The 26,852-nt window shown below is 35.8% G+C and overlaps 1 protein-coding gene across 1 annotated transcript in view; it reads right to left on the bottom strand.

Moving 5' to 3' along the window:
• Positions 1–26,852, bottom strand: part of RYR3 (ryanodine receptor 3) — a 570,927-nt gene that overhangs the window by 340,644 nt on the left and 203,431 nt on the right. Inside the window, exon 20 of the mRNA XM_044660040.1 lies at positions 10,049–10,265. Within this exon, the coding sequence (XP_044515975.1) occupies positions 10,049–10,265 (217 nt within the window). The remainder of the gene's footprint in view (positions 1–10,048; positions 10,266–26,852) is intronic.

The raw sequence follows: 26,852 nt of genomic DNA, 5'->3' as shown, positions 1-26,852 counted from the left end.
GGAAATCACTTACAATGACTTTAAAATAAATGAATATATACATGAAAGTGTTTTAAAACCAAAAGGAAGAGGAGATTAGGGTGGAGTACATACCAAAAATGAGGAAAATTTTAGAAAGATGTATAGATGAAGGTAGAAGATGAAATGTCAAGTTTGGGGAATAGATAGTAATTCAGTTTGTCTGTGATAAATGGTGTGTGAAGGAGAATAATATCAAAATTCATTTTTTACTTCAAAAGCCATAAATTGATAACAATCTGTTTTAGTAGAGGAAGTTTTTCCCAGATGCTTCCTATGCCGATAAAATAAAAAAGAGTTAATTTATCAATCTAGAACAGATAGTACACTATTTTGTCAAACCAGTATGGCAACATTGTAAAGTGGCTCCAATATTACTCTGCAACTCTCTGTTGTACTCTTTTAAAAAATTTTATTTTAACCCTTACATTCTGTCATAGAATCAATATTAAGTATTGGTTCCAAGAAGGAAGAGCAGTATGGGCTAGGCAACTGGGCTTAAATGACTTGCCCATGGTCACACAGTCAGGAATTGTCTAAGGTCAGATTTGGAGCTAGGACATACTGTCTTTGGCCTGGCTCTCTATATAATGGGCCACCCAGCTGCTCCTGATGTATTCTTAATTAAAAATAACTGCTCTCCTAGATGAATGAGTGAAAGGCATTTATTAGACATTAATATATACCCAGCACTATGCTAAACATATGGAAAGTACATGAAGCTAATGCTGTTATTTGACTTATAAATTAAAAAATTAGGTCCCAAGAGTCAGAGTTAAGAGGAAGTACATTTTTGATAGGGGAAGAGTGAGGTTATTAGATTAGGAGATTGCTGAACTAGAGAGAAGACTAGGAGAGAATCTTACAGAATACCTATAGTTAGGGGATATAATGTGGATGATAAACCATCCAAGGAGAGAGAAAAGGAAAACATATAGAGGTAAGTAAAGAACCAAAAGAAAGCAGTATCATGAAAACACAAAAAGGGGACTGTAGACAGCAGTGGAGGTTGGTCCATAGTATTCTTATGGGGAAAACCAGGGGAGTTAACTTAAATATTATATGTGGGTTCAGAAGGGTGAGTAGGAGACAGGAATGGATAATAGATGGGACCAAAAAAGTTAGGGAAACTGGGTTTAGCTGTTAAGGGAAATGACTGTTGCCAGGAGTGACAGTTAGTCCCTAACTGTCACCCTGCCCCACCCAGACAAGGGGTCTGTGAAAACCAGCAAGCAAATGACAAGAGGACTTGTAAACAAATTTAATTAAGGGAACTATGGTCTAAAGGATGGGAATAGGGGTTTCTATACTTCCAGACTAAGGGCAAACCACAGGGGTAGGAGAGGGACTTATCTACACTGAACTAAATCTAAAGCAGGTCAGTGCACAATGGAGATCAGGAAGGAAAGTGGGATATCTTCACTGCAGAGTCCTGTCACAATCCAGTGATGATACAACTTTCCCAGGCCTTCAGCCACCTTCAATTGGGTAAGTCAGGGAGCTAAACCAACCTGAGCTGACCAGCAACTCAGGTTAGATTTCATAGTCTCTACCTAACCTCCCACAGGCAAAATCCTCCTTCTGGATATCAGGAAATCAGGGTGCAAACTCCACTTCCTCTAAGGTTTCCCAACATTAGTTACAACTTGTCCCAACCACCATGGAGTCCGTCTCAGTGAGAGAAGTCACACTTCCTGCTTCCCCATTCCATTTAGAATTCTCCAGCCCTGTGTGCTAGGTCTCCTAAATAATAATTTAGTAATCTTCCTCACAACAGTATCAAACACAAATGTGAGAAGGATGAAGCCTGGGAAAGGACTATTAAGTCTGGCAATTAGGAGAGGGTTGGTAACTTTGGAGAAAGCAATTTCAATTGAGAAATGACATTAGAAACCAATTTGCAAAGGGCCAAAGAGTGAGTGAGAGGAAGGGAAGAGGAGTGTGAACAGATTTTTCATGTAACTTTGGATGAGAGAAGAAAGAGAGAAGAAAATAGCTCAAGGAGATGGTAGAATCTAGCAAGTTTTCTCTCTTTGGTTTTGTTGTTTTTAGGATGAAGTTTTGAACATTTCTAAAAGTAATGCGAAAAAAAACTGGCAGATAGAAGTTGTAGGTTTTGAAGGAGATTGGGAGATAATTGAAGTTGTAATCTTCTAGAGCAACGGTTGGCAACCTTTTTGGCCCTGAGAGCCATAAACGCCTGCGGAAGGAGGAGGATGGAGGCGGAGGGCGCTGGAATATGGGGCGGGGGCTGAAGGGTCCCCTGGGGCACATCCTGGGGCTCTGCCCGGACTGGCTGGTCAGGAGGTGGAGCCAGATATGGCTGGAGAGCCATACGTTGCCGACCCCTGTCCTAGAAGATATGGAAGGAGATAGAATCAAGGGTCTATACAGAAGGGTTGGCTTTGGCAAGGTGAAAATCTACTTCATTGTCTAATAATGGCAAAAGAAGACAAGAGAGGAGAATGATGCCAAGGGTTTTAAGATGAAGGGAACAGGATGACGTGGGAGTTGAGATAATTACATCTCTCTCTGAGCCTCGCCAACTCTAAACCTCTTTGTCCTCATCATAAGGAATGTCCTCTCTATCTTTCAGTACTTTCTCAATCCATTAGGCCTATTCCAGTGAAAATGGCAGTGGAGAACAAAGAGTATTCAGACTCCACATGCAGGATGATTCTATTGGGGGTGTATGAGAGAAGATACATTCAGGGCCAGAAAGGATGGCTGGGGATGCATTGTTATGAGGAAGAAGCTGGAAAAGCCTCCAGAATGAGGGGAAGTTTGTTCACTATGAAATGGGACTTCTAGAGGAGAGGGTAGGAACGAGACAGGGTTCTACTCCTTTTTTCTACATGAGAGGAAAAAAGAGTAGTAACATGATTTCTGAGTAAGAGACCCCCTGCTGTGTAGGCTGTCAGTTGGTGACCCCCTAATGTGCAGGTTGGCAGCTGGTGACAGTTAGAAGGGTGTGGCTGAATGTGGTTTTGTAAGTTGCAGACCGTTGGAAAGGGCTTTTGGATCTCTGGGCCCCCATCGGGAGAGGATTGTGTGTGGCTTGCTCTCTGGGATTGTTGGAGTCAGAGAAACAGATTTAAGGTCTCAATAACCTTATTGATTATTAATAACTTGGGTAGGTAAGGTAGATAGATTGTGGTTATATTATTATTAGAGAGAGAGAGTAGAAGAGTAGGCAAGGGCTTCAGCTTAGCAGAAGATACTGCCCTCTGAGGCAAGCAGATAATTCTCTAGAAAAATTTAGTTAGGATTGGGATGTGGGGTATAGTTATAATCTGTTATAAGATTACTTTCACTTTCCTCCTTCCTATTTCCTATCTGTATTTCCTAATCATAAACTAAGTGTTTTGTGTTTAATAAATGGATCTACTGACTTTTTTTTTTTAAAACCCTTGTACTTCGGTGTATTGTCTCATAGGTGGAAGAGTGGTAAGGGTGGGCAATGGGGGTCAAGTGACTTGCCCAGGGTCACACAGCTGGGAAGTGGCTGAGGCCGGGTTTGAACCTAGGACCTCCTGTCTCTAGGCCTGGCTCTCAATCCACTGAGCTACCCAGCTGCCCGATCTACTGACTTTTGATCAAACTCCTGCCCCCAAAATTTAACCCTTCAAACTTGGATTCATATTTTTCCATTCTTCCAATTATTTCTAATCTTCAGGCTGTGTTATTTAGAATTTCTGGGGTTCTATTTAGTAGTATTAAGCCTCAAGATATGTAGATATATGACAAACTTCCTATGGACATGTGGGGGACTTTGAGACTACATTTTCCGTGATCCAATGGGTTTCAGGTTTTGGACGTGACTAGCGGGCAGTTTGAATAGATCTTAGCCAGGCACGTGGTCCAATTTTATTCTATCAACATGGGCCTAAATAAAATATTACTTTTCCTCATAATATCAGCCATCATCATTTTTAAAAATAACAAGGCCATAAATTTTGTGCTCAAAATTCTTATTTCTCTTCTAAACCATTTGGGAACATCCTAATGTGGTTCCATACTCTCTTGGGAAATAACAGCATTTTCTGCCTCACCAAATGTTGTTATTTTCTTTTGTAATGCAATTTTTTCAATAGAAATCTGGACTGTTACATCAGATATGTAGGCCATACTCCTTTTTGCTATGAATAACTTACATATTGGTTTATCTGTGTATGTTCAAGATCTTTGAGTTTTTCTTTCTTCTGAAATCTTTGGTAATTTTAGTCTTTTTTTCCCCTTATACTCTTCTATCACTAACTTTCCGATTTCCCCTTTGAGTGCAGATTTTCTAGAATTTGGGCCGCAAAGTCGTCTCATTCTTTTTCTCATCTGGGCAACTCACAGTTTGCTGGTCTCAATATCTGCCTCAAGTAACTTCTTGAAGGACATAATTAGACCTAGCTGAAAATTGGACTTTTCTCCTAAAGCTGAATGGTTTGCCAACAGCCTTACCCACATGTCCTATACCAGTTACTACAATTTCTCACTCTTGTGGCTGAGCTCTGATGTTCCACAGAGCACTGTAATACTGCTGTCCAAACCCAAGTGACCTTATCATTTGGTTTTCTTTATTTTTATTTTTTAAAGAAAGGGGGAAAATTATACTTCAATTTATACTCAGAGTTTACCAATTCTCTCTTCAGAGATGTATAGCATTTTTACCATCATGTGGCCTTTGGAGCTTGGATCATTGTATCAATCAGAGTAATCAAATAAGTCTTTCACAGTTGATCATCATTACAACATTGCCATTGTTGTGCACAATGATTTACTGGTTGTTCTCACTTCACTTTACAACAGGTCTTATAGATCTTGACATGCTTTTTCCCCTCTGAAATGACTTCCCTCATTATTTCTTATAGCACATAGTACTCCAGTAAAATCACATGCCACAATTTGTTCAGCCATTCTCCAATTGATGAATATCCTCCAAATAGCAAAATTTTTGGTAACCACAAAAAGAACTGCTATGAATATTTTTATACATATAGGTCCTTTTCCTTTTCCTTTGACCTCTTTAGGGTATAGACCCAGTAAAGGCATTGCTAGATCTAGGGTATACACAGTTTTATAACCCTTTGGACATAGTTCTAAGTTGTTTTCTAGAATGTTTGGACCAATTCCATCAACAGTTTATTATTTTTCCTTATCTCCTCCAGTATTTGTAATTTCTGCTAGGTGTGAGGTAGTATCTCATACTCATTTTAATTTCCCTTTCTCTTATCAATAGTGATATAGAGAATTTTTTCATATTAGCACAGATAGCTTTGATTTCTTCTTCTGAAAACTGCCTGTTCATATCTTTTCACAATTTAGCAATTGGAGAATGGCTCTTATTTTTATAAATTTGAATCAGTTCTTTACTCAGTATATATTTGAGAAAAGAGGCCTTCATTGGGGAAACTGGCTATAAACATTTTTGATATTGCCTCATTGTCTATGGTACCTTTTAGCAAAATGTAATTGCCCTAATTATCTCTTTTAATTAGGTCTCTTTTTGTTTTTGCTTTATCTGAGATCATGATTTTCCTTTTCATTTCAGCTGAAGCATAACAAATTCTGATTCAGTCCTCTATTTTAAATCTCTGTATGGTGCTTCTATTTCAATTAGTTAACAACATATTGTTGGGATTTGATTTCTAATCCATTCTGCTACCAGCTTCCACTTTATGAGTGAGCTTGTCTCACTTAAATTCACAGTTATGAATACTAATTTTGTATTTTGTTTCATCCTATTTTATTCTTTTTTATCCTGAAAAGTCTTTTTTTTTTGCTTCTGTCCACTGTTTCCCTTAATCCTCTCTTCCTTTTTTCATTCTCCACTAGCTTCCTATCATTTATCTCCTTTCCCTCTTATTTCTTTATTGGGTAAGATAAATTTCTATACCCAACTGACTGTGTATATATCTTCTTCTCTCTTTGAACCATTTTTATAGAATAAGGTTACCATTTTGATGAGAGTAAGGTTTAGGAATTGCCTGCTACCCTTTCCCCTGACCAATACCACTTCCATTATAAAAGTTTTTCCTTTTATACCTCTTTTAAGTGAGAAAATGTTCCCCATTCCAACTCTCCCTTCTCCCAATACATCCCCGTTTCTTACTCTTTCATTTTTTGGTGGGGGAGATCATCCCGACATAATGGATTCACATTCATGTCCATTGTCTATGTAGACTCCTTCTAGTTGCCCTAATAATAATAAAGTTATTTGGAGCTACATGTCATTTTCTCATATAAGGATGTAAACACTTTGATTTGAGTCTCTTGAGTAGTGTGTTTGAATGTCATATTTTCTATCTTGCTCTGCTTTTTTCATGAGGAATGCTGGAAAGTCCTCTATTTCATTAAATATCCATTCTCTATTTCCCATCCTCTAACCTCAGACAGTTTATACTGTTTTGCTAAGTAAGTTATTCTTGGTTATAATCTTAGTTCCTTTGCCCTCTGGAATATCAGTTTCAAGCCCTCCAATTCTTAAATGTAGAAATTGCTAAATTTTGTGTGATCCTGACTTTGGCTCTCTGACGTCTGAATTGTTTCTTTCTGACTGTTACCAATATTTTCTCCTTGACTTTGGAGTCCTGGAATTTGGCTATAATATTCTTGGGACCTTTCAAGAAGTTACTGATAGATTCTTTCAATTTCTATTTTACACTCTGAATCTAAGATATCAGAGTAGCTTTTCTTTACAATCCTTGAAACAGGAAGTCTAGGTTCTCTCTCTCTCTCTCTTTTTGATCACAGCTTTTAGGTTGTCTGATAATTTTAAAATTACTTTTTCTCAATCTATTTACAAGGTCAGTTGTTTTTCTACTGAGTTATTTCACATTTTATTTCTTTGCATTCTTTGACGGTTTATTTTTTTCCTCAATATCTTATGTAGTAATTAACTTCTACTTGTCCAATTCTAATTTTTTAAGCAAATTATTCTCTTCAATGAGCTTTTGTACCTTTTCCCATTTGGCCAAACTCGCTTTTTAAGAAGTTCTTTTCTTCAGCAAAATTTTTGTACCTCTTTTATAATTAGGTCAACTCTGTTTTAAGATGTTATTTTCCTCAGAAAGTTTTTATGCCCCTTTTACCAATCTTCTAGTTCTCTTTCAATAATTTTCTTCTATTAGCCTCATTTCTTTTCCTGATTTTTCCCACAGTAGTCTTATTTCTTTTTAAAAAATTTCTAGGAATTCTTGTTGGGCTTGGATTCAATTAGAATTCTTCCTTCCTTCCTTCCTTCCTTCCTTCCTTCCTTCCTTCCTTCCTTCCTTCCTTCCTTCCTTCCTTCCTTCCTTCCTTCCTTCCTTTCTGAGGGTTTGGTTGTAGTTATTTTTGCATTGTTTTCTTCTTCTAAGCTCATGTCTTGATATTTCCTGCTACTATAATAACTTTTTATGTTCAAGGTTTTTTTTTGCTGTTTGCTCTATTTCCCAGCCTATAATTATCTTATGTAGATAATTCCTTTTTTGAACTTTATATTAAAGTTGGGCTCTGTTCACCTTATTGCGAGGAGGCATACTCCAATACTTCAGGCTGTTTCTTTCAGAGCTAGTTTTGGGCATCTGCAGGTTTTTTATGCTTCCAAGGTTTTGTGGTCTGGGGAGAGGTGTTCTCACTGCTCTCCTGATCTGTGCTTTAGCCTTTACCCAGGAAGGTCCCCTTTTCCCCTACAGCCACAAATGCTAGTGCTCCTCTTGGCCCTAAAACTGAGACCAGGTTCCCTATTCTCCTGTAGCCTGCAGGAGTTAATGCTCATCTTGCCCTTGGAACTGTGACCAGGCCCCTGTTTCTGTGAGAGTGTTATGAATTGTTCCTCTCTACCCTGGAACTGTTTATGGGCAATATATCTGCCAATCAGTACCACTGCAATCAGTGCCAGCAAAAGGTTCCCTATAATCTCTTTCTGAAAAGCTGACTAACCCCTTCCCACTCTCTTACTGTCTCTATGTTGAGAGTTTCTGAAGTTGCTGCTGCTGCTGCTGGTGGTGGTGGTACTGCTGTTGCAATTACCTCTAAGGGCCCATTGCTGGTACTACACTCTGGGTACCTACTCTGGTGTCACATACCTCTTCTGTTGATCTTCTAAGTTGTTTTAGGCTGGAAAAAGATCTCATTTTGACCTCTTGTTTGCTCTGTCACTCCAAAATTCGATTCAAGGAATTCTTTGGGGGGGAATGTTGGGTTTAGTTGGGGTGCTCCATCTACTCTGCCATCTTGTTTCTACTTCTTTGTTGTTTAATTTTCTAAAGCAATGCAAGGGAAGAAGTAGTACAGAATTCTGTTGCAAGGTTTTTTGTTTTTCTGATGCATTGGTTTTTACTACACTCTGCTGGAGTATGGTAGATTGTAGGAAAATAGGTTCTGGGCTAGTCTTCTATTTAATTAGTCTTCTCTATTGCTAGGTAATTGTTACTTCATTTGTTACATCCTGGACTGTTGAGACAGTTGAGATTGCTTAATCTTAAATAGATAATTCCTATTTTGAAGAGATTTTGAGGGTCATGAAGATTAGAGAAATTTTCTAGTTTTCCTTGTTGATCACATAAGAAAGAGAGTTTAAAAGGCATAAAAGGAGTTGTAGCATTGTTTGCAATGGTACTCAAAATGGCCACTGTTAGTGGATCATAGAATATGTGGAAAGGATTAAAGCATAAGAAGAATGGAATGGAATAAAAGGGGCCAGGTTGCTAATGGCTTTAAAAGTCAAACATAGAATTTTTTAATCTTGAAGATAATAGCTATTGCAGTTAATTGAATAGAAGATTGATATGTTAGGTTTATTTATTAGAAGAGTCATTTTGGCAGCTGAGAGGAAGATGGACTTAAGTAGGGTAAGATTTGAGGAAGGGTCACCAAATTGTGTTGTGTTCAGGTATAAATCATAAAAGCCTTCACCAAAGAGGTGATTGTGTGAATAGAGAGAAGAAAACATGAATGAGTAATGTTATAAAAATAGAAAAGTAAGGATAGGAATGGATTAGATTTTTAGGATGGTTGAAAATGAAAAAGTGAGCATGGCACTGAAGTTGTGAGCCTGTGTGACTGAGAAAATATTAGTGCTTTTAATAGTAAAAGGGAATTTCAGAAGAGGGAAGATTTTAGGAGAAAGATGAGTTTTGTTCTGTTTTTTTTACATGTTGAGTTTGAGTTATCCAATATTTAATTGATAATGAAGGACTGGAACATAGGAAAGTGACTAGGATTTGAAATATAAATCTTGGAATCATCTGAAATAACATGAAAACTGATCTTAGGGGAATGAATGAAATCATGAAAAAATAAAGAAAAAGAAGAGACTAGGACAAAACTTTGAGGGTTCTGAAAGTAGATCTAGCAAAGGAAGCTTAGAAAGAGTGGCCAAACAAGTAAAAAGAACCAAGAAAGATCAGTGTCATGAAAAACTAGAAAGAAGAGTAATCAAAAGTCATAGGTCAAGCAAGGTGAGACTAAAGAGGAGGCCTTAAGTTAATGTGACATATACTTAGTTACAGTATTAGAGACAGAGTTTGTATCTTAACAAGCAATATAATTTAAATTTGTTATTTAGTCTCAGAAACCTGAGCTTATTAATAGCTAGAACATGTCCATCCTTGTAACAAGTTCAAATTCTTTGGAGGAGAGGATTTCCTGAATAACGTCTATGTCCTTGTAGACAGAGCAAGATGGCTGTGAACTCCATCCTCTTTTTAGATAGCAATTATCAACCTCTTTAAAGGCATTTGACACTTTCCAGTTACATGTCATCCTCTAGCATTTGGCACATAAAGTTACACTCCAATTAAATTGGTCTATTCATCCCCACCAGTCAAACAAACCTTGCTTCTTCCTTTGTCTATTCTACTTGATGACCATACTATCTATGTCCATTCCCCAAAGCCAAAGCAGATGAATAGAGTTAAAACACAAATGACAATAATTAACGATACAATATATGATAACAATGTGAGTTGTAAAGACAACATACATTAGAAAATTTCCAAACATAACCAGGACCAGAATAAGGATTTTGTCTAGACAACAAACAACTTTAGCCTACCTGACTGGTGTCTATAGGGCATGGGATGAAAGAAGCTTGAGAAAGAAACCGTGTGGTGCCCAACAAATCCCTAATTCCTTCAGTATCACGCTTATATTCTTTGACAGGCTCCAATATCATCTTCTCTTTTGGAAGCAAGGCTTCATAGCAGGGAGCATATCCAGAGGGAGGCAAAAACTTAAATTCCCCATGACGTCCACCCAAAAGGAAGCGCACTCTGTATTATTTGGAAAGAACAGACAGAAAATAATTAAAAGCATATATAAAAGAAAAAACAAAAATATTCAAATAAATTTTCAATTGAAAGTCATCAAGGCCATGAATTTCAAATGACCTACACTCCAGAATATACAATAAAATACTAGAGAAATATATCCTTGTTCAGATGAAAGATAACAGAACTAGAAGACAAGCAACAGAAGAATGGAAGGAGTGGTGGATTGAGAGTGTGTAATTAGCATTTTGAACCCCAGAACTCTCTTTTCCAGCTTCCCATGTTCCTTCTTACATTATATGCTAACGTATGGAGGATATAAGTTTTGTATAGCTCCATCTCTTACTCTTTTCTCCTGGAAATGCAGCAGTGGAGGTGGGGTGAGGTGAGAGGCAGGAGAATTTTACTCAGGTGTTTTTTACTCAGGTTTTTACTTTTGTTCTTTTTATTTTCTTCTACTTCAAGTGATTAATAATAAATCTTATAAGATAAAATACTTGGAATTATTGGATATTAATTTTAATCTTATAAGAGTCAAAGAACATAGGTTTTGGTTTATGACCTTGGGAAAATCACTTATACTTTCTGGAATTAAGTTACCGAATTTTTCAAATTAGAAGTTTGGCTGTGAAATTAGAATGATCAATCTTTGACCCAGATAAAAGTTAAGAAAATTCATCTGCCTTTTAGTAGAAATTAGAGACCTAGGTGAAGAATATGGTTTATACTCTCATACATGGTTAATGTGCTAGCTTAGTTTAGTTAACTGCTTTTATCCCTTGGCTCATGAAATATAGGAATAGAAAGAAATATGTTTAGAAATAAAAGTTATATAAAACTGAAATAAAAAAGACATATAAAATGAGGAGTTTGTAAATATGGGATTTAACAAATCACATGACCTTTAAATTCTACATATAGTTAATATCAATTAATGTAACTGGTTACCTAATAGAACAAAAGTAACAAAGAAGATTCACCAGGTTTTAAAATATTCTTTTAAATGGCAGAAGTCATACTGCAGAAGTTATTATTACATCATTGATAATAATTATAAGGAGGGGCTTATGTTAACAACATTAAATTACTGAAACTCTTATATAGGTTTCCTACAATAGAAAGGCATTAGTCACATAAAAATTAAAGAAAATTTGCTGAAATATGTCTGGGAAAAATATTAGAAAAGTATCCCAAGATTGTAGGCAATAATAATGTGAAAAAAATCTGGATGGAAAACATTTCAGCCCTTCAGGCTGCTGAAGGGAGACAATGACTTTGGGGAAAAATGACATTTGGACCTTTAATTATGACCTTATTCTCACACTGCTACACTAGAAACTTTGGGGAGTTTTTTCTTGGGTGAGATGTGGGACTCTCAGTTGAGTTGAGACACCTTGCTCCCAAGGGGAGAGTTCCTTCATTCTTGTCTGGTATACATTCTTCCAAGTAAACTTTCTCTGGTTTCTCTTTTGCTCTCGATTTGGATAAATTGGCTTTGCTATTTGCTATATGTGTTCATTGTGGAACTGTTATTTGATAACAAGGAAGTTAAGCCTTAGATTTAATAACTGCTGTCCTCCTTTCTCCATGAATACATAGTAATTAAGAATTTAGCTTGAACCTTAAAATTATATCCCCTAGACTAATTATACTTAAGGAAACAAGATATAGATATAATTCTATCCTGGTAGGTACCCACCTCCCACTCCCATATGAGGAGAGGAGAAGACTAGTTTCTGGCCCCTAACCTCCTGCTTCCTCCAATGGTAGGAATTAGTTTCCCTTAGAGAAGGAAAGATATGTATCTATTCCTGCTTCCCTTTGAGCCTTTTGAGATTAGTCCTTGTTTGTGAGTAAGGAGAATATACTTTGTTCATACTTGCAGCTGAGAAAACAGAAGTAAGAGAAGAGGACACAGAAGAATTTTCTCTTAATTCTACCGATTGTTGATTGTTTAGAGATGAAGAAGAATGCTAGTGAAAGGTACACTGATTGTGTATTAGGATGTGTTAGTATTAGGCTGAGTCATTGTCTTTTCCCTTTTAAAAATCATCACTTCAGTTTAAAACATCAACTAAGCTTAAAACTGGAAATGAAGGAGACTATTCTGGTTTCTGAAGACCAAATTCAGATGAACAGAGAAATTAGTTTATAAGTGGATTATGAAAGAAACAGCACAAAGGATCAACTCATTGAGCATTGATGCCTTGCCCAGTAAGGTCTTGGTCTGGGATAGGATAGATGAGATCAGGTTAGCCATGGAAATAGTATTTGTTTCCACAGGAGCTATAGTGATCAAGAGATTCTTATGGAAAAATTTTCAGACCAAAAGAAGATAATTAGCTCTGTAATCCCAGAGTTGTGAGTTGTCCTCACTACATATATTACTCAGAGTTGTTCCTCACTATTCTTGGGCTTAAAGTGTATGCTTATTCTTTCTACAAATACTATCCTCACTGGCAGGATAGTGTTATCTTGGCTTATAGATAGAGTGTTATGTAATATATAGAGTGTTATGTATATATAGAGTGTTATGCACTTTTCAGTAAAGTTTGGATTATTAAGTGAGTATAAATGTCTGATTATTTATGGGAAATATACCAGTGTAAGCTCATTAATGTTAGTGTTCAAACCCTGAGAGTACTGAATATTTCATCACCCATCCTCTCAAAAAATCTTTATTTACCAATCTTGGAGACAGGTCAAGGAAATCACTTACACAGAGAGAAATACTGATTGTCCCTGAAAATAAAGTGAATAGAATGAGAGCATCATCTGTTTCAGCTTGTGAGTTGGTTTTCTCCAGAAAAGGATAAGCAAAGATTATAGTCTATGATATTATTAAGTATGGTAGTATACCTTAAGTAGTATATCTTTGAGCATTAGGTCAAAGGAATTATATCAGGGGTCGGCAACCTTTTTGGCCATAAGAGCCATAAACGTCACATTTTTTAAAATGTAATTTCGTGAGTCATTCAGTGCTCACAGTGCGCGCTCCTGTAACAGCTCCTGAAAAAAATTGACTTCATGGCTCCTGCAGAAAGAGCCATATCTGTCCCTCAAAAGAGCCAGATATGGCTCGAGAGCCATACTTTGCCGACTCCTGAATTATATGATAATTAATTAGTTAAGTAAATTCTCAGAGGTCATTCTTGCTTAGGTTCGACTTGATGGCCACTGCTATTCTTTGCATTTGAGATTTTATAATTTTCTCAAACTTTAAGATTATGAAACATATTCTTGGTTTCATATTTTTCATGGATGCTTCTCTTGTCATTTGAAAAGTGTCTAATAATCTAGAAGACAAACAAGAAAACTAGACAAGTTACATTTAAAGAGGATGCTATTTGCTTTGAAGTGAAAGAAGGCTGGTTATTGTCCTCCCCACTAGATGGCTACAAATATTTCACAATGAAAAATCAACTTTATGAGGAATTGGTACTGACAGATTATTTCCCTATTACTATTGAAATGCCTTTACAAGGGCTTTAGTGATATGGAAAAACAAAAACAAAAAAAGGTCTTGGATTGCCTACATTTTCTTGTTATTTTCTTAGTAGGAAATGTATATGAAAATGAAAGAAAGGTGATACATGTATGATATTGTTTTCCCTTTCCATTAAACGAAAGCTATTCAGAGATCTAGTGAGAGCTGACCTGATCTAAATTCTATTTTTGAGTCACTAAATAATACAAATCAAGGCCTTGCTTTCTTCAGGGAATTCAGAGTTGATAATGGTGATGGAAAATAATGGGAAATAATAGCTTTATGCCTGAAAACAATAGAGCAAAATATTAATCTCAATGGATGCCATTATTATGTAGATAACTCCTCCACTTGTGTTCTTGATTCCATTCCATTTTCTCTTTTGAGAGTTTCAATCCTGAATTATTTTGATTACCCATTTTTTCTCATCTTCAATTTCTCCTTAACCAGTCTTCTTCCTTCCTAGCTATAAACATATCCAGATGCTCCATCCTTAAAAAGCAACAAAAAAAAAAACCCAAAAAACTTCTTCACTCTTATATTCCTTCAAACTATTTACTTACACATCTCTTTCCCAGTCAAACTTTAAGAAAAGGCCATCTAATTTTTTTTTACAAGAAATGTAGGTATTTCTTCACTGCCTACTAAGTTCTTAACCTATCTCAGCATTAACTCCAGTCCCATTGCTTTACTAACACTTATCTCTCCAAACTTACAAATGATTTTGAAGTACTAAAAATCTTTCCTAGTCTTTATTCTATTTGTACTTTTTGACTTTTAATGACTATCAATTACCTCATCTTCATGGTTTCTCCTGGTTCTCCCATGTTCTTAGTCTGCATAGCTAGATCATCTTACTGCCTACAAATGTATGAGTTTCCCAAGCTTTCTATGAAAATCTACTTAATTTTCAAATCTTTGCTGGCAACTCTGAAATCCATATATTCATTCCTAGTCTTTATCCTGAACTCTATTATCAAATTACTGACTACTGTTTATCTTCATCAGGTTATCCAATGGCAACATCAAACTCAACATATCCCAAAGAGAACTCATTGTAATTATCCCCAAACATAACACTACTCCAAACTCTCTTTCTATTGGTGGCACCACTATTTTTCCTATTACCCACAGACACTAGATTTTTTTTTTGCCTCGTTTTCCAGTTGGTTAATTCTACTTTTCATGAAACTCTTTTCTTCATTGGATTTTTTTGTGCCTCTTTTTCCATTTGACCAATTCTACTTTCAAAGGTAAAGTTATTTTATTTTTGCATTACTTTTATTACTTTTTCCTATTTTTCTTCTACTTCTCTTATTTGATTTTCCTTTTGAGTTCTTCTAGCACCTGAGACCGATTCCCATTTTTCCTTGAAGTTTTGCATATGGTGGCTTGGATCTCACCATCCCCCACCAAATCTGCCTTGTTCTTTGTCTTCATAGAAATTTTTATGGTTAGGTGTTTCTTTTGCTTATTTGCTCATTTTCTCAGACTTTTTTTTTTGGGGGGGGGGGTCTGTGGACAGGGAGACCTGAAAACTGCTGATTCTGATGGTTTCCAGGACTCAGCACTGTGAAGCATTTTGCCCTAAGGCTAGAGTCTTCACCACAGGCTTGAAAGGACCCAGCACTATGGCGTTTGGAGCCTCACTCTGGGCTGGTGCCAGGGCTTGGGACTGCAAGGGGTGGGTGTGGAGTGATCTGTTGTTGGTTTAGGCAGGGTCCTGGAATCTTAAGTTGACCTATGCCCAGGCTTGGAACCTTGTACAATAGGCAGGGGGGGTGGGGTGGGGGGTGGTCATCCTACACTCCTCTGTGTGCAATTTTACTTCCTGTTCCCCCTCATCCTGTGAAAATTTACTCTTTTAGCCTACTTTTCAAGTTTTTTTTTTTTTTTTTTTGTCAAAGAGCCCCCTTTCTCTCTTGCTGTTGGTTTTTTGACTCCTGCTTGAGGCATTGTTTTAAGATTGGTTTGGGAGGATTTTTGAAAGAGTTTCAGCTCTTGCTACTATTAAGCTCCCAATTTGGCCCTGGCCCCCTCCCCCCCACAACCTCCCCAATTCCCCTTGCCAGTCACCCAGATTCAAAAGTTTGGAGATGTCTTTTACATTCCCTTTCTTTCAAACTTCTAATATCTAATCAATTAACAAGTTTTTTGATTCTTACCTCTATAAAATCTATCATTTCTTTCTCCTCTTCAACAGCATAGCAAATAATCTAGTTAAAGCCTTATTACTTCTCCTCTGGACTACTGCAATATACTCCTAACTGGTCTCCTTATTTCATGTCTCTCTCCTCTTTAATCCACTATCTATACACTAGCCAAATAGATATTCCCAAACCATAAATCTGACCATATTACTCACCTACTCAAAAATCTTCCATGGCTTATTCCTCATATGTTACATTCCATCACCCACCTCTATGCTTTGAGAAAGGCTGTCAACCAGACCAAAAAAAGGCATCCTCTGTACCACTATCTTTTAGAATCCTTGCCTTACTTCAACACCCAATTTGTATGCCTTTTCCTTTCCTAATCCCTTCTTCTACTTTTGGTCATTAGCACTTGAAATTGCTTTATAGATATTTTGTATTGACCTATATGTACATATTTTGTATCCCCCAGTAGAATGTGAACTACTTGAAAGCTGAGATTTTTCTGTTCTTAATATTCTCATTCCCTAGTACCTTACATTGCATAAAGTAGACACCTAATAAGTGTTTGCTAACATTGAATTGAATTGTTTGAGATAGAGTTAATTTGGTGAATTATCCTTTGAAACATAGCCTGATGTAATAGAAAGAGCATTGGATTTGGTAGTAGAAGTGTATTCAAGTATTAGCTCTGACATTTATTAGATGAGTGACTATGAACAAATTACAAAATTTCTCTTAGTTTTAGGTTCCTCATCCATAAAACAGGGATAACAAATGTAACTTTATAAGATTTAAATTGTAAAGATAATGTTCACATGTTATTTATTTTGATCACTGGTGTATCCTAATAATTCTCTTAACTTCTCTAAAGAAAATCCACTTTTCCCTTCAAAAATATTTACAGCAAAAAAATTATGCATGTAAATTCTTACTCTCTGATGCCCTTTCCTCCACTGTGAAAGAAGGATAACTCTTAAATTTTTCAGTGTGATGAAGCAAAATTCTTTTCATTTTTTGATCAATTTCAAAACTTCAAGTCAAATTATATTGAAAAATTACTCTCAACATTTTTAACCCCACTTTTAAGACAAATGAGGTTTACTCATTTATTTATGAGAAGCAGTGTGTTGTAATAGAAAGACAACTTTTTTGAAGTTGGAGAACTTAGGCATAATTCCTATGTCTGTTAACTAACTTGCTTTATGACTTTGAGGAAGTAATCTTATACTTCTTTGCTTTCCTAATTTAAAAAATGAGGGTAGACTAAATGATTTCTAAAGTATCTTTCTAGCTTCAAATATTATATTGTGTTTGCTCATAAACACAAGATAATGTTAACTGCAAAGTCTATTTCAAAGGTTGATTCACAGTTATTATTTTAAAAATCTAAATCCTGTGCACCAGAAATCTCAGTTCCCAAGTAGGTGAAAAAATAAAGTCTTCTATACTATAAGATTTAATTTTGTGGTTATAAAACCTGGAAAAAAGTAGGTGCTCAATGAGTGCAGAAAGGCTAAAAATATTGTAGTATGTGATTATAATTGTACATTACTGTGCAATAAGAAATAACTGAAGAATTCAGAGAAATATGGGATAATTTGTATGAACTATTGCAAGGCCAAATAAGCAAAGTAATTGCATACAAGGTATACAATAAAATAAACAAAAACAACAATAAAAGGCAATTGAATTTTTATTAAATATAATCACCAAGCCCAGTCTCAGAGAACCAACGAGGAGACACACTTTCTTCTGAGAGAAAATAAAGATTAACTTATGGGATATTGCATATGCCATCAAATGAAGTCTCTATGTTGGTTGGTTTTGCTTAGCTTTTTTTTGTTTGTTACAAAAGGGTGTTTAATGCAGGTAATAAGAGAAGGAGATTAAGGGAAAAGGTCTAAATTAAACAGAAAAGTCATCAACAAAACAAATAAAACCCCCAAATCATGTTGTGCTTGCTACTTCAATAAAGTGTTCTACTTTTAATTGATATGTAGTATTATTATTCACAATCCGAAAGCATGTGAAATCAGTTTTGTCCTTTTTTTTTTTTTTTGACAAGAAGTCCTATTACTCTTATATGCTATCAAAATTTTCTCTAGAGGCTAAGACAGAGATCCAAGGAAAAGCACAGTCTGGTTCCATGACTAAAGATTGGAATGCTTTCTTTTACTAAACTCAGTTTTCATTTTAAGTGCCTGATTTATAACTGTATCTTTAATCTAAATAGCTATGAATAAAGTTATCTGAATCATGTCTATTACCAAAGTTTTATTTCTTTCTGGTCAAGATTTATTAAAAGCCCAATAAAATCCAGTCAATGCTCATACCTTTCTCTTTAGAAATATACTTGACTGAGCAATAATTTCCATATCATTGAACACAGAAATTATTAAGCTTTTGGTTACTTGAATTCTAGTTGTCTGGTGGACAAGAATGGAATACTAATTGCAACCACAAATATCAGTCAACTGGGGCATGTTGTTATTCATACAAATGGAAACAACTAGAAAATTGATTTTTATGATAATCAATTAGATATGTAATTGCTCTAGGGAATTTAATTATAGATAATAAAAGTAAGTTTAAGGACCAAATCATCAATTTCATATAAATCCAAAAAGGTAGTACCAGAATTTTATAATATTCTAGAGTCTCCATATAAGCCCAGGCTTCCAGTTGATGCCATAATATCAACTCATAGGTAAGATTATTTAGAAAAAAATTAGTGCTTAAGCAACTAAATCTTTTTAGATAAATTTCTAGATTGCCCACATCTGGATCCTTATAATAGTTCTTTTCAATTTCTCCTCTCTAGTCTTCACTGCTCATAATATAACATATTTTCTGAAATATGTTACTCCCGTGGCTCACTAAATCCTTCCTTGTAAACAAGAAAAATAAGTGAGCAAAATGGACCAATGAATTCAACAAGTCTGATAGCATATCAACATGGATCAACTGGTGGTGCACTAGATAGAGTGCCGGGTCTAAAGTCAGGAAGACCTAAGTTTAAACTGGCCTCAGACATGTTGGGTGACTATGGGCAAGTCATTTAATTTTTTTCTTTTTGCTTCAGTTTTCTTAATTGTAAAATGGAGATAATAAAAGTATTTACCTAATACAGTTGTTGAATGAATCAAATGAGCTGATATTTATAAATGGCCCTTACTTAGCACAGGGCTTGGTCCATAGTAAGCACTGTATAAATGCTTATTCTTCCCCTATATGTTTTCTTTTCATTTCTATACTTCATGTTCTCTACTTCTCTATCAAAAGAAACTGTTTCAGTTTCTGTTTTATAGGATCAGGTCTTCATATTCTTATTGTGGCCCTTTTATGTTGTTTACATTTACATTATTATAATAATTTTCCCAGTTCACTCAATTCCCATGTTTCTCTGAACTGTTTATGTTCATCATTTCTTCTGGTACAGTAATATTCCACATGTTTATTTAATACAGTTTTTTCAGACATTCCCAAATTTATGGGCATCCATTTTTCTTACCTCAAAAAGCGCTGTTATGAGAATTTCCTACTGGTGTAATCTTTTCTTATAGTTTCTTCATCTATAAAATATAGATATAATTTACCCATGATGTCTATTATGCTACTCATATGAGCTACTGTATATAAAATGTTTTGCAAACTTTCAAAGACTATAAAAAAGTCAAACTAATGCTCTTCTTATTGAATTAATAGATTTATATTAAAGTACCTACATAAAGCTATATATAAATACAAGGTAATTTTTTTGGGTTAAACTTTCATCAGTCTCTTATGTTAAAACTGTCAATTCCTAACAAAAAAGTACAAATTCAGACTGGCATTCAAAGCCCTCTATAATTTGACTTCAATTTACCTTTCCAACCATATTCCACATTGTTATAGCCTCTTTACAGTCTGTCTTCTAGATGATGTGGATATTCACTTTCCTTTATTTTTTTATCATCCCTCACCTCAAGAATGGCCACCCTTGCCACTTTCTTTTCTGTAACTTTTGAAATCTTATTTTTTCTTCAAGACTCAAATCAGTGCCACTTCTTCCATTAAGTCTATCTTGATTTCCTGCAGCTGGATATAATCTATAAATTCTCAAATATATTGGTACTTTTGAAGTTTGGCTTGCATTTTTTCCCATTACAATTCATACAATAGCTATTTATGTATATGTCTTATTCTTCCTACTACATATAATGTGAGCTCCTTGAGGATAAGCACCACTGGGTAGTGAAGAGAGCACCAGACCTGGATGAGACCACTTAAATTTGAATCCAGACTCTGGTATTGGATAGTAGTCATATAACTATGACTGCATTATATAATCTCTTTTCCTTAGCTATAAGATAGTAATAATAATATTTGCATTTCCTAAGTCAACAAACTGTAATGATTCTCAACTGGGATAACATATGTAAAATAGTTTGTGAAACCTAAATAATACATAAATGTAGATAATGACTGTATCATCACTGTATCCCCAGTACTTTGTATACACTATTTACCTAGAATAGTACCTTACATGAACAGGTATGTTAATTGCCTTGAATCATATAAAATTTTCCCCAAACTATTGGTATCAGAGACATGCATGGGTGGTACATGTCTGTGATTTTTATAAAGAGAGTCTAGTTCACTCTTATCTAAAATATGATGTAATCGAGAAAGAGTTCTATTTAGAACAACATCAAGAAGAGGTTTTCATGTTACCTAGAAAAATACTGATTTGCATATTTTAACAATTAACCTTCACTTCTACTTGAGAAACATTCTTTGTCCCTAAGCTCTAAAAATTGGCTTTTCTCACCTCACCCAACCTTTCTAGGATTATTAAATATGCACTAGATCAGTGTTGGCAAACCTGTGGCACATGTGCTGCAGAGGGCTGCTCTCCCCCACTTTTCCATGTTCACCCGAGGACACTTATCACATCACCTGCTCCTTTGCCCAGCAATCCAATGGGAGTGCTTCCTCCCTCCGCTGTCTGGGATAAGGCAGTGGGCTCACATGTGGTGTGGCAATTTGGGCACTTGGTCTCTAAAAGGTTCTCCATCACTACACTAAATGGTCCATCCACATTGGACTTTGTATTGTTCCTCACACAACACTCCATATCCTATTCCCATGTTTTTTCAGGCACTATGTCCCATTCTTGGAACTTACTTTCCCTTAGGAACTTAGATTTTCTTAGAATTCTAATCTTTCTTCAAAGTTCAGCTCAAGAACCATGTCCTATATAAAGCCTTTCTTGATCTCTTGGGTACAAGAGCCTTCTTCTGTTCAAAATTATCTTGTATCTATTTTATATATATGTTCCTGTTGTTTTTTCTTGTTAGATTAAAAACTCAAGAAAAACTTTTGTCTTTTTATCCCTACTGACTAGCATAGTAGACATTTAATAAATGTATATTGATTGTCTGATGGAACTAATGACAATAAGATCAAAGTTTATATAATCTAAGTCCTTATTTATGAAAATTAACTTAAGTTCACAAATTGACTTCTAAAACTTTGCAGAAAGACATCACTACATAAAAGCTAATTCTTTCAAAAAGAAAAAGGAAATTGATAAACTTTTAACCAATCTGATTAACAAGAAAAAGGCAAAAAAATCAAGTCAACAAAATGGCAAAAGAACAAAATGAAATCACAAAAATCAAAAGAAGTAAAAATAATAATTGGAATTGATTATGGAGTTGAATGCTAGGAGTTAATATGGCAGAGTAAAGGAGGCTCATCTTCCCTAAAATATACAAATATATAAAATAAAGTACCTCAAAAGAAGGGAAAGCAGAAGTGAAAGGTCTCACTGTAGTGAAAAAGGAGAATAGTCCAGGTAGTGCTGCATCAAAGGGAGCTTGTAGAGTATACACATAAATGGAATAAAAAAGACAGCCAGTAGGGGAGCAGTCCTAGTCCCCAACAAGTGGCCCAAGGTAATAAAATAATAAGGGGAGTAGCCCAAGATCAGTCCTATAGAGGCCTGTGGCAACAAAACAGGCAGAGATGGGGAAATAGCTCAAGGCCAGCCATATCTACTTTTACAAGGCCTGAGGTAAAGAAAAGGTAGTGTAGGGAAAAGTCCTAGGAGGGATGAAACTGCCTGAGGAAATGAAATAGCATAGTGGAGGAGTTGTCCAATCCTTGTCCTACTTTTCCATGCAGGCTGAGGCAATGAACCTGCAGATCAAGGAATAGCCCAACATAGCAGACAATAGGGAAACCAAAAGCAGGGGAAGCAGAATATAGCTAGAAAAACTTTTCTGCAAGCCTCCCCCCAAGAAGCAATCTGGCAAACCACCCCAGAAGTGCACACTAAAAGACTCAAAGATTGCCAGGACTACCCCAAGCACCAGAGAAGGCGATACTGCGAGCTTGGAACAGAGCTTTCTCCACCTCAGAAATAGAACTGAACTTCAACATAGAAAAAAGGCAATGGGGGTGGAGGGAAAACAATAACTTAAAAAATGAGTAAAGGCTGGGGAAAAAAAACTAACCTTAGAAAGTTACTTTTAGTGAAAGGGAAGATAAAACTATAAACTCAGAAGAGGACAAGGGAAAAAGGAAACTTGTGAAGTCTCAAAGGAGTAAGAAAGGATGTTAGGCCCCAAAAGATATTTTGGAAGAACTTAAAAAATAAAATAATAAAAGAAAAGATTGAAAGATTCAACAACCTAGAAACTAGAAAGGGTCAAATGAAAATAGAGACCAAAAAAAATTTCAGAAGCAAACAACTCCCTAACTAAAGTGGGTAAAATGGAAAAGGAAACAGAAAAACTTAAGGAAGAAAATAACTCCATAAAATCAGATTTGAGTAAATGGAAACTAATGACCCCATAAGGCATCAGGAAACAATAAGACAAAATCAAAAGAATGGAAAAAAATAGAAGAAAATTTGACATACCACACTAGAAAAGCAACCTAAAAATTGATCTAGAGATAATATAAAAATTATCAGGATGTCTGAAAGTTATGATTAAAAAAAAATCCTGGACACTATATTACAAAAAATCATAAGGAAAAACTGCCCTGATAACCTTAAATAAAATGGAAAATATAAATAGAAAGAATTTACATTTACTGATTATCTCTTGAAAAAGACTCTACTATAAAACATCCAAGGACTATTACAGCAAAATTAAAAAAAAAATAACTCTTACACCAAGGGAAAAGTATTGCAAGCAGCCAGAAGGAAACAATTCAAATATCATGGAGTGACAGTCAGGATTACACAAGGCATGGCAGTTCCTACATTAAAGGACTAAAACACAAATGATCTAGGCCTATAACCATAATCACATACCCAGCAAAACTTAGCATAACCTTCTAGATGGGAAAAAAGTGTCATTTAAAGAAATAGAGGACTTCCAGGTATTCTTGATAAAAAACTGAGATCTGAAAAGAAAATTTGGTGACCAAATTCAAGACTCAAAAGAATCACAAAAAGTTAAATAGAAAAGTGAAAACTTAAGGATTTCAATAAATTTGAATTGAGTACATTCACATCGTGGAAGGCAATAATTATGATACTTAAGATATATATGATACTTGAATTATATAAGGTACTTAAATTATTCAAGAGATTTAAAGTACTTAAGACACTTAAGAACTTATCATGGAGTAGGACTTCTGGTTAAGATGGTGGCAGAGTAAGGAGCAGCTGCCTGATCTCTCCTAACTGAAACATACAGGACTCCTCAAGGGGACATAAAAACAAATCCAGATGAACGAAGGGACCCCACAATAGGGTGAAGCATTGAAGGTACGTGGAATCAGGGCATTTCCATGCTATAAAGGAGTGAAACAGCTCTCACTAAAACGAGAGAGGAAGAAGCCCCTCCCCCAACGCCCACACCACGTACAATGCCAAGGCCAGCGCACAAGAGTTAAAGCAGGTTTGGGGCACCCATTAAGTCATTGGCAGCTCCAGGGCTTGTTCCTGAGAGCAGCAAGACTTAGGACCCCAAGAGGCTAAAGAATGCACACGGACTTTCCTGAGCCCCTGTGTGGGTAAAGGCATTGCCCTAGGCGTGGACAAGGATCTCGAGCTTAGGCTTGGACCTCGAGTGGGAACCCTGTGAAGATGGGAGCACGACTGTGAAAGCAGTTCCCTGAGACTGCTGAAGGAGCCTCAGGCAGAGGGGCAGGCCAGGGATGACCAGGAGGCTCAACCCCGAGAACAACGAGACCTGAGACCTCGGGAGCCTAGAGAGCGCAGACAGACCCTGAGTGTGAGGACAAAGCGCAGAAGGCACAGGTCTAACAATGGCAAGCCAAAATCGGTAACCCCAGAAGAGAAAGATTATCAGGAAGAACTCTGTAACACTCGAAAACTTTTACACAGAGAAAAATCCAGATGACAGAGGAGAACAAACAAGTAATCATATCCAAACCTTCCCAAAATAATGAAAACTGGTCACAAGCTATTGAAGAGTTAAAATCTGAGATGATGAGAAAGATGGAAGAGATCTGGCAAGAAAATAACAGTTTAAAAGGCAGAATTTTGCAATTGGAAAGTGAAGCTCAGAAAGCAAATGAACTGATAAGCAAATTGAACACCAGAAATGACCAGATTGAAAAGGAAAACCAAAAGAGTATAGCCGAAAACCAGGCCCTAAAGGCTAGAATTGAGCAATTAGAAGCTAATGATCTCTCAAGACAGCAAGAACAAATAAAACAAAGTCAAAAGACTGATAAAATAGAAGGAAACATGAAATATTTCAATGAGAAAGTGACAGACCAAGAAAACTGGTCTAGAAGAGACAATTTGAGAATCATTGGTCTTCCAGAAAAAACAGAAATTAATAGAAACTTGGACTCCATACTAAAAGAAATTATTCAGCAAAATTGCCCTGAAGTTCTACAACAAGAGGGCAATATATACATTGAAAGGATCCATAGATCATCCTCTACACTAGACCCAGAAAAGACAACACCCAGGAATATAATAGCCAAATTCAAGAGCTTCCAAGTAAAAGAAAAAAAATTTACAAGAAGCCAGAAAGAGACAATTCAAATATCAAGGAGCACCAATAAGGATCACACAGGATCTGGCAGCCTCCACGCTAAAAGACCGCAAGGCTTGGAATATGATATTCAGAAAGGCAAGAGAGCTGGACCTTCAACCACAGATCAACTACCCATCAAAACTGACTATATACTTCCAGGGGAAAGTATGGGCATTCAACAAAATTGAAGATTTCCAAGTATTTGCACAGAAAAGACCAGGACTAAATGGAAAATTTGATATTCAACCACAAAAAATCAAGAGAAATATGCAAAGGTAAATAAGAAACAGAGGGGAAAGAAAAAAAAACTCATAATTTTTAAAATTTGACTCTTTAAGGGCTTTAATAATATATAATTATCTGTATTCCTATGTGGAGAAATGCTATGTATAATTCTCTGTAGTGAACTCTATTCACTATTATAGTATTCATTATTATAGCAATCAGAAGAATAATTCATTGGGAGAGGCCGGAAAATTAATGGTCTAAGATGACATGGGGGGTGGGAAAGAGGGGGGTGAATAGCAGGGGACACCAAGAGAAACTTGAATGAATAAAAAAAATAGGATATTCTATTACACACGAAGAGGGCATAGGAAGGGGAGGGGACAAATACTATTAAAAGAAGGAGAGGAAGAGAGCATTAAGAGGTAATATTTAAACCTTACTCTCAGTGTAATCAACCCAGAGAGGAAAGAGTAGCTTTATTATCCATTGGGATATAAAACTCTATCTAACTCTACTGAGAAAGTCAGAAGGGATAAACCAAGGGGAGCAGGGGAGTGGGGAGTTCTAAAAAGGGAGGGGAGAAGAAGGGGGAGGGAATTCATTAGGCCTTTAAAAATAAAAAGAGGGCAATAATAAGGGAGGGGGTAGAAAGGGAGGTTAATCAAGGGAGGGGATAAGGGATACAGGCTCAAAGCAAAGCACTGGTTTAAAAGGAAATAGTGTAAGAAGAAGAGGTAGGACTAGGGGAGGATACAAAAATGTCAGGAAATGCACAACTGATAATTATAACTCTGAATGTGAATGGGATGAATTCTCTCATAAAACGGAAGCAAACAGCAGAGTGGACAAGAAACCAAAATCCTACCATATATTGTCTACAAGAAACACATATGAGGCGGGTGGACATACACAAGTTTAAGGTTCAGGGCTTGAGCAAAATCTTTTGGGCATTAAATGAGAAAAAGAAGGCAGGAGTGGCTATTATGACACAAAATGCATAAAATACTTTGGGATTAATTTTCCAAAGCATGGATATTACTTTTATAGAGTCAATTACAAATAACAACTGAAAGAAAGAAGACTTAGATTGGTGGAAGAATCTCTCATGCTCATTGTTGGGCAATGCCAATATATTAAAATGACAACACTATCAAAATTAATTTATATTTCTAATGTTATAGCAATCAGATAGCTAAAGGATAATTCACAGAACTGATAGAATACTAATACAACTAATCTGGAGAAATAAACTATCTAAAGGATCAAGAGAAATAATGGAAAGATGTAGGAATGAAAGGGAAATAGCACTTCGAGATCTCAAACTTTTTTACAAAGCAGTAATCATCAAAACCACATGCTCCCGGTTTTAAAAAATAGAAGAAATTAGTGGAATAGACTAGATAAGAGAGAAACAGAAATAATAAAACTCAATAGCCCAATGTTCAATAAGAACAGAAAATTTAAGTTATTAGGAAAGAACTTCCTATTTGAGAAAAATTGCCAGTAAAATTGGAAAGTAGTCTGATAGAAATTAGGTTTAGATCAATGGACTTTACACTACATTCCATAATAAATTGTAAATGGTTATATAAGCTCACTATTAAAGATCTTATAAAAATTTGAAAGGAAGCAGATAATTTACTTATTACAGCTATTTAAGTAAACAAGGAATAAGGATAATTACAAAAGATAAAAAATAAAAACTTAA

Source organism: Gracilinanus agilis, chromosome 2, assembly GCF_016433145.1.
Source record: "Gracilinanus agilis isolate LMUSP501 chromosome 2, AgileGrace, whole genome shotgun sequence".
Taxonomy (NCBI): domain Eukaryota; kingdom Metazoa; phylum Chordata; class Mammalia; order Didelphimorphia; family Didelphidae; genus Gracilinanus; species Gracilinanus agilis.
Note: the sequence above shows the minus strand (reverse complement) of the source record. Positions and strands in the feature narration are given on the sequence as shown.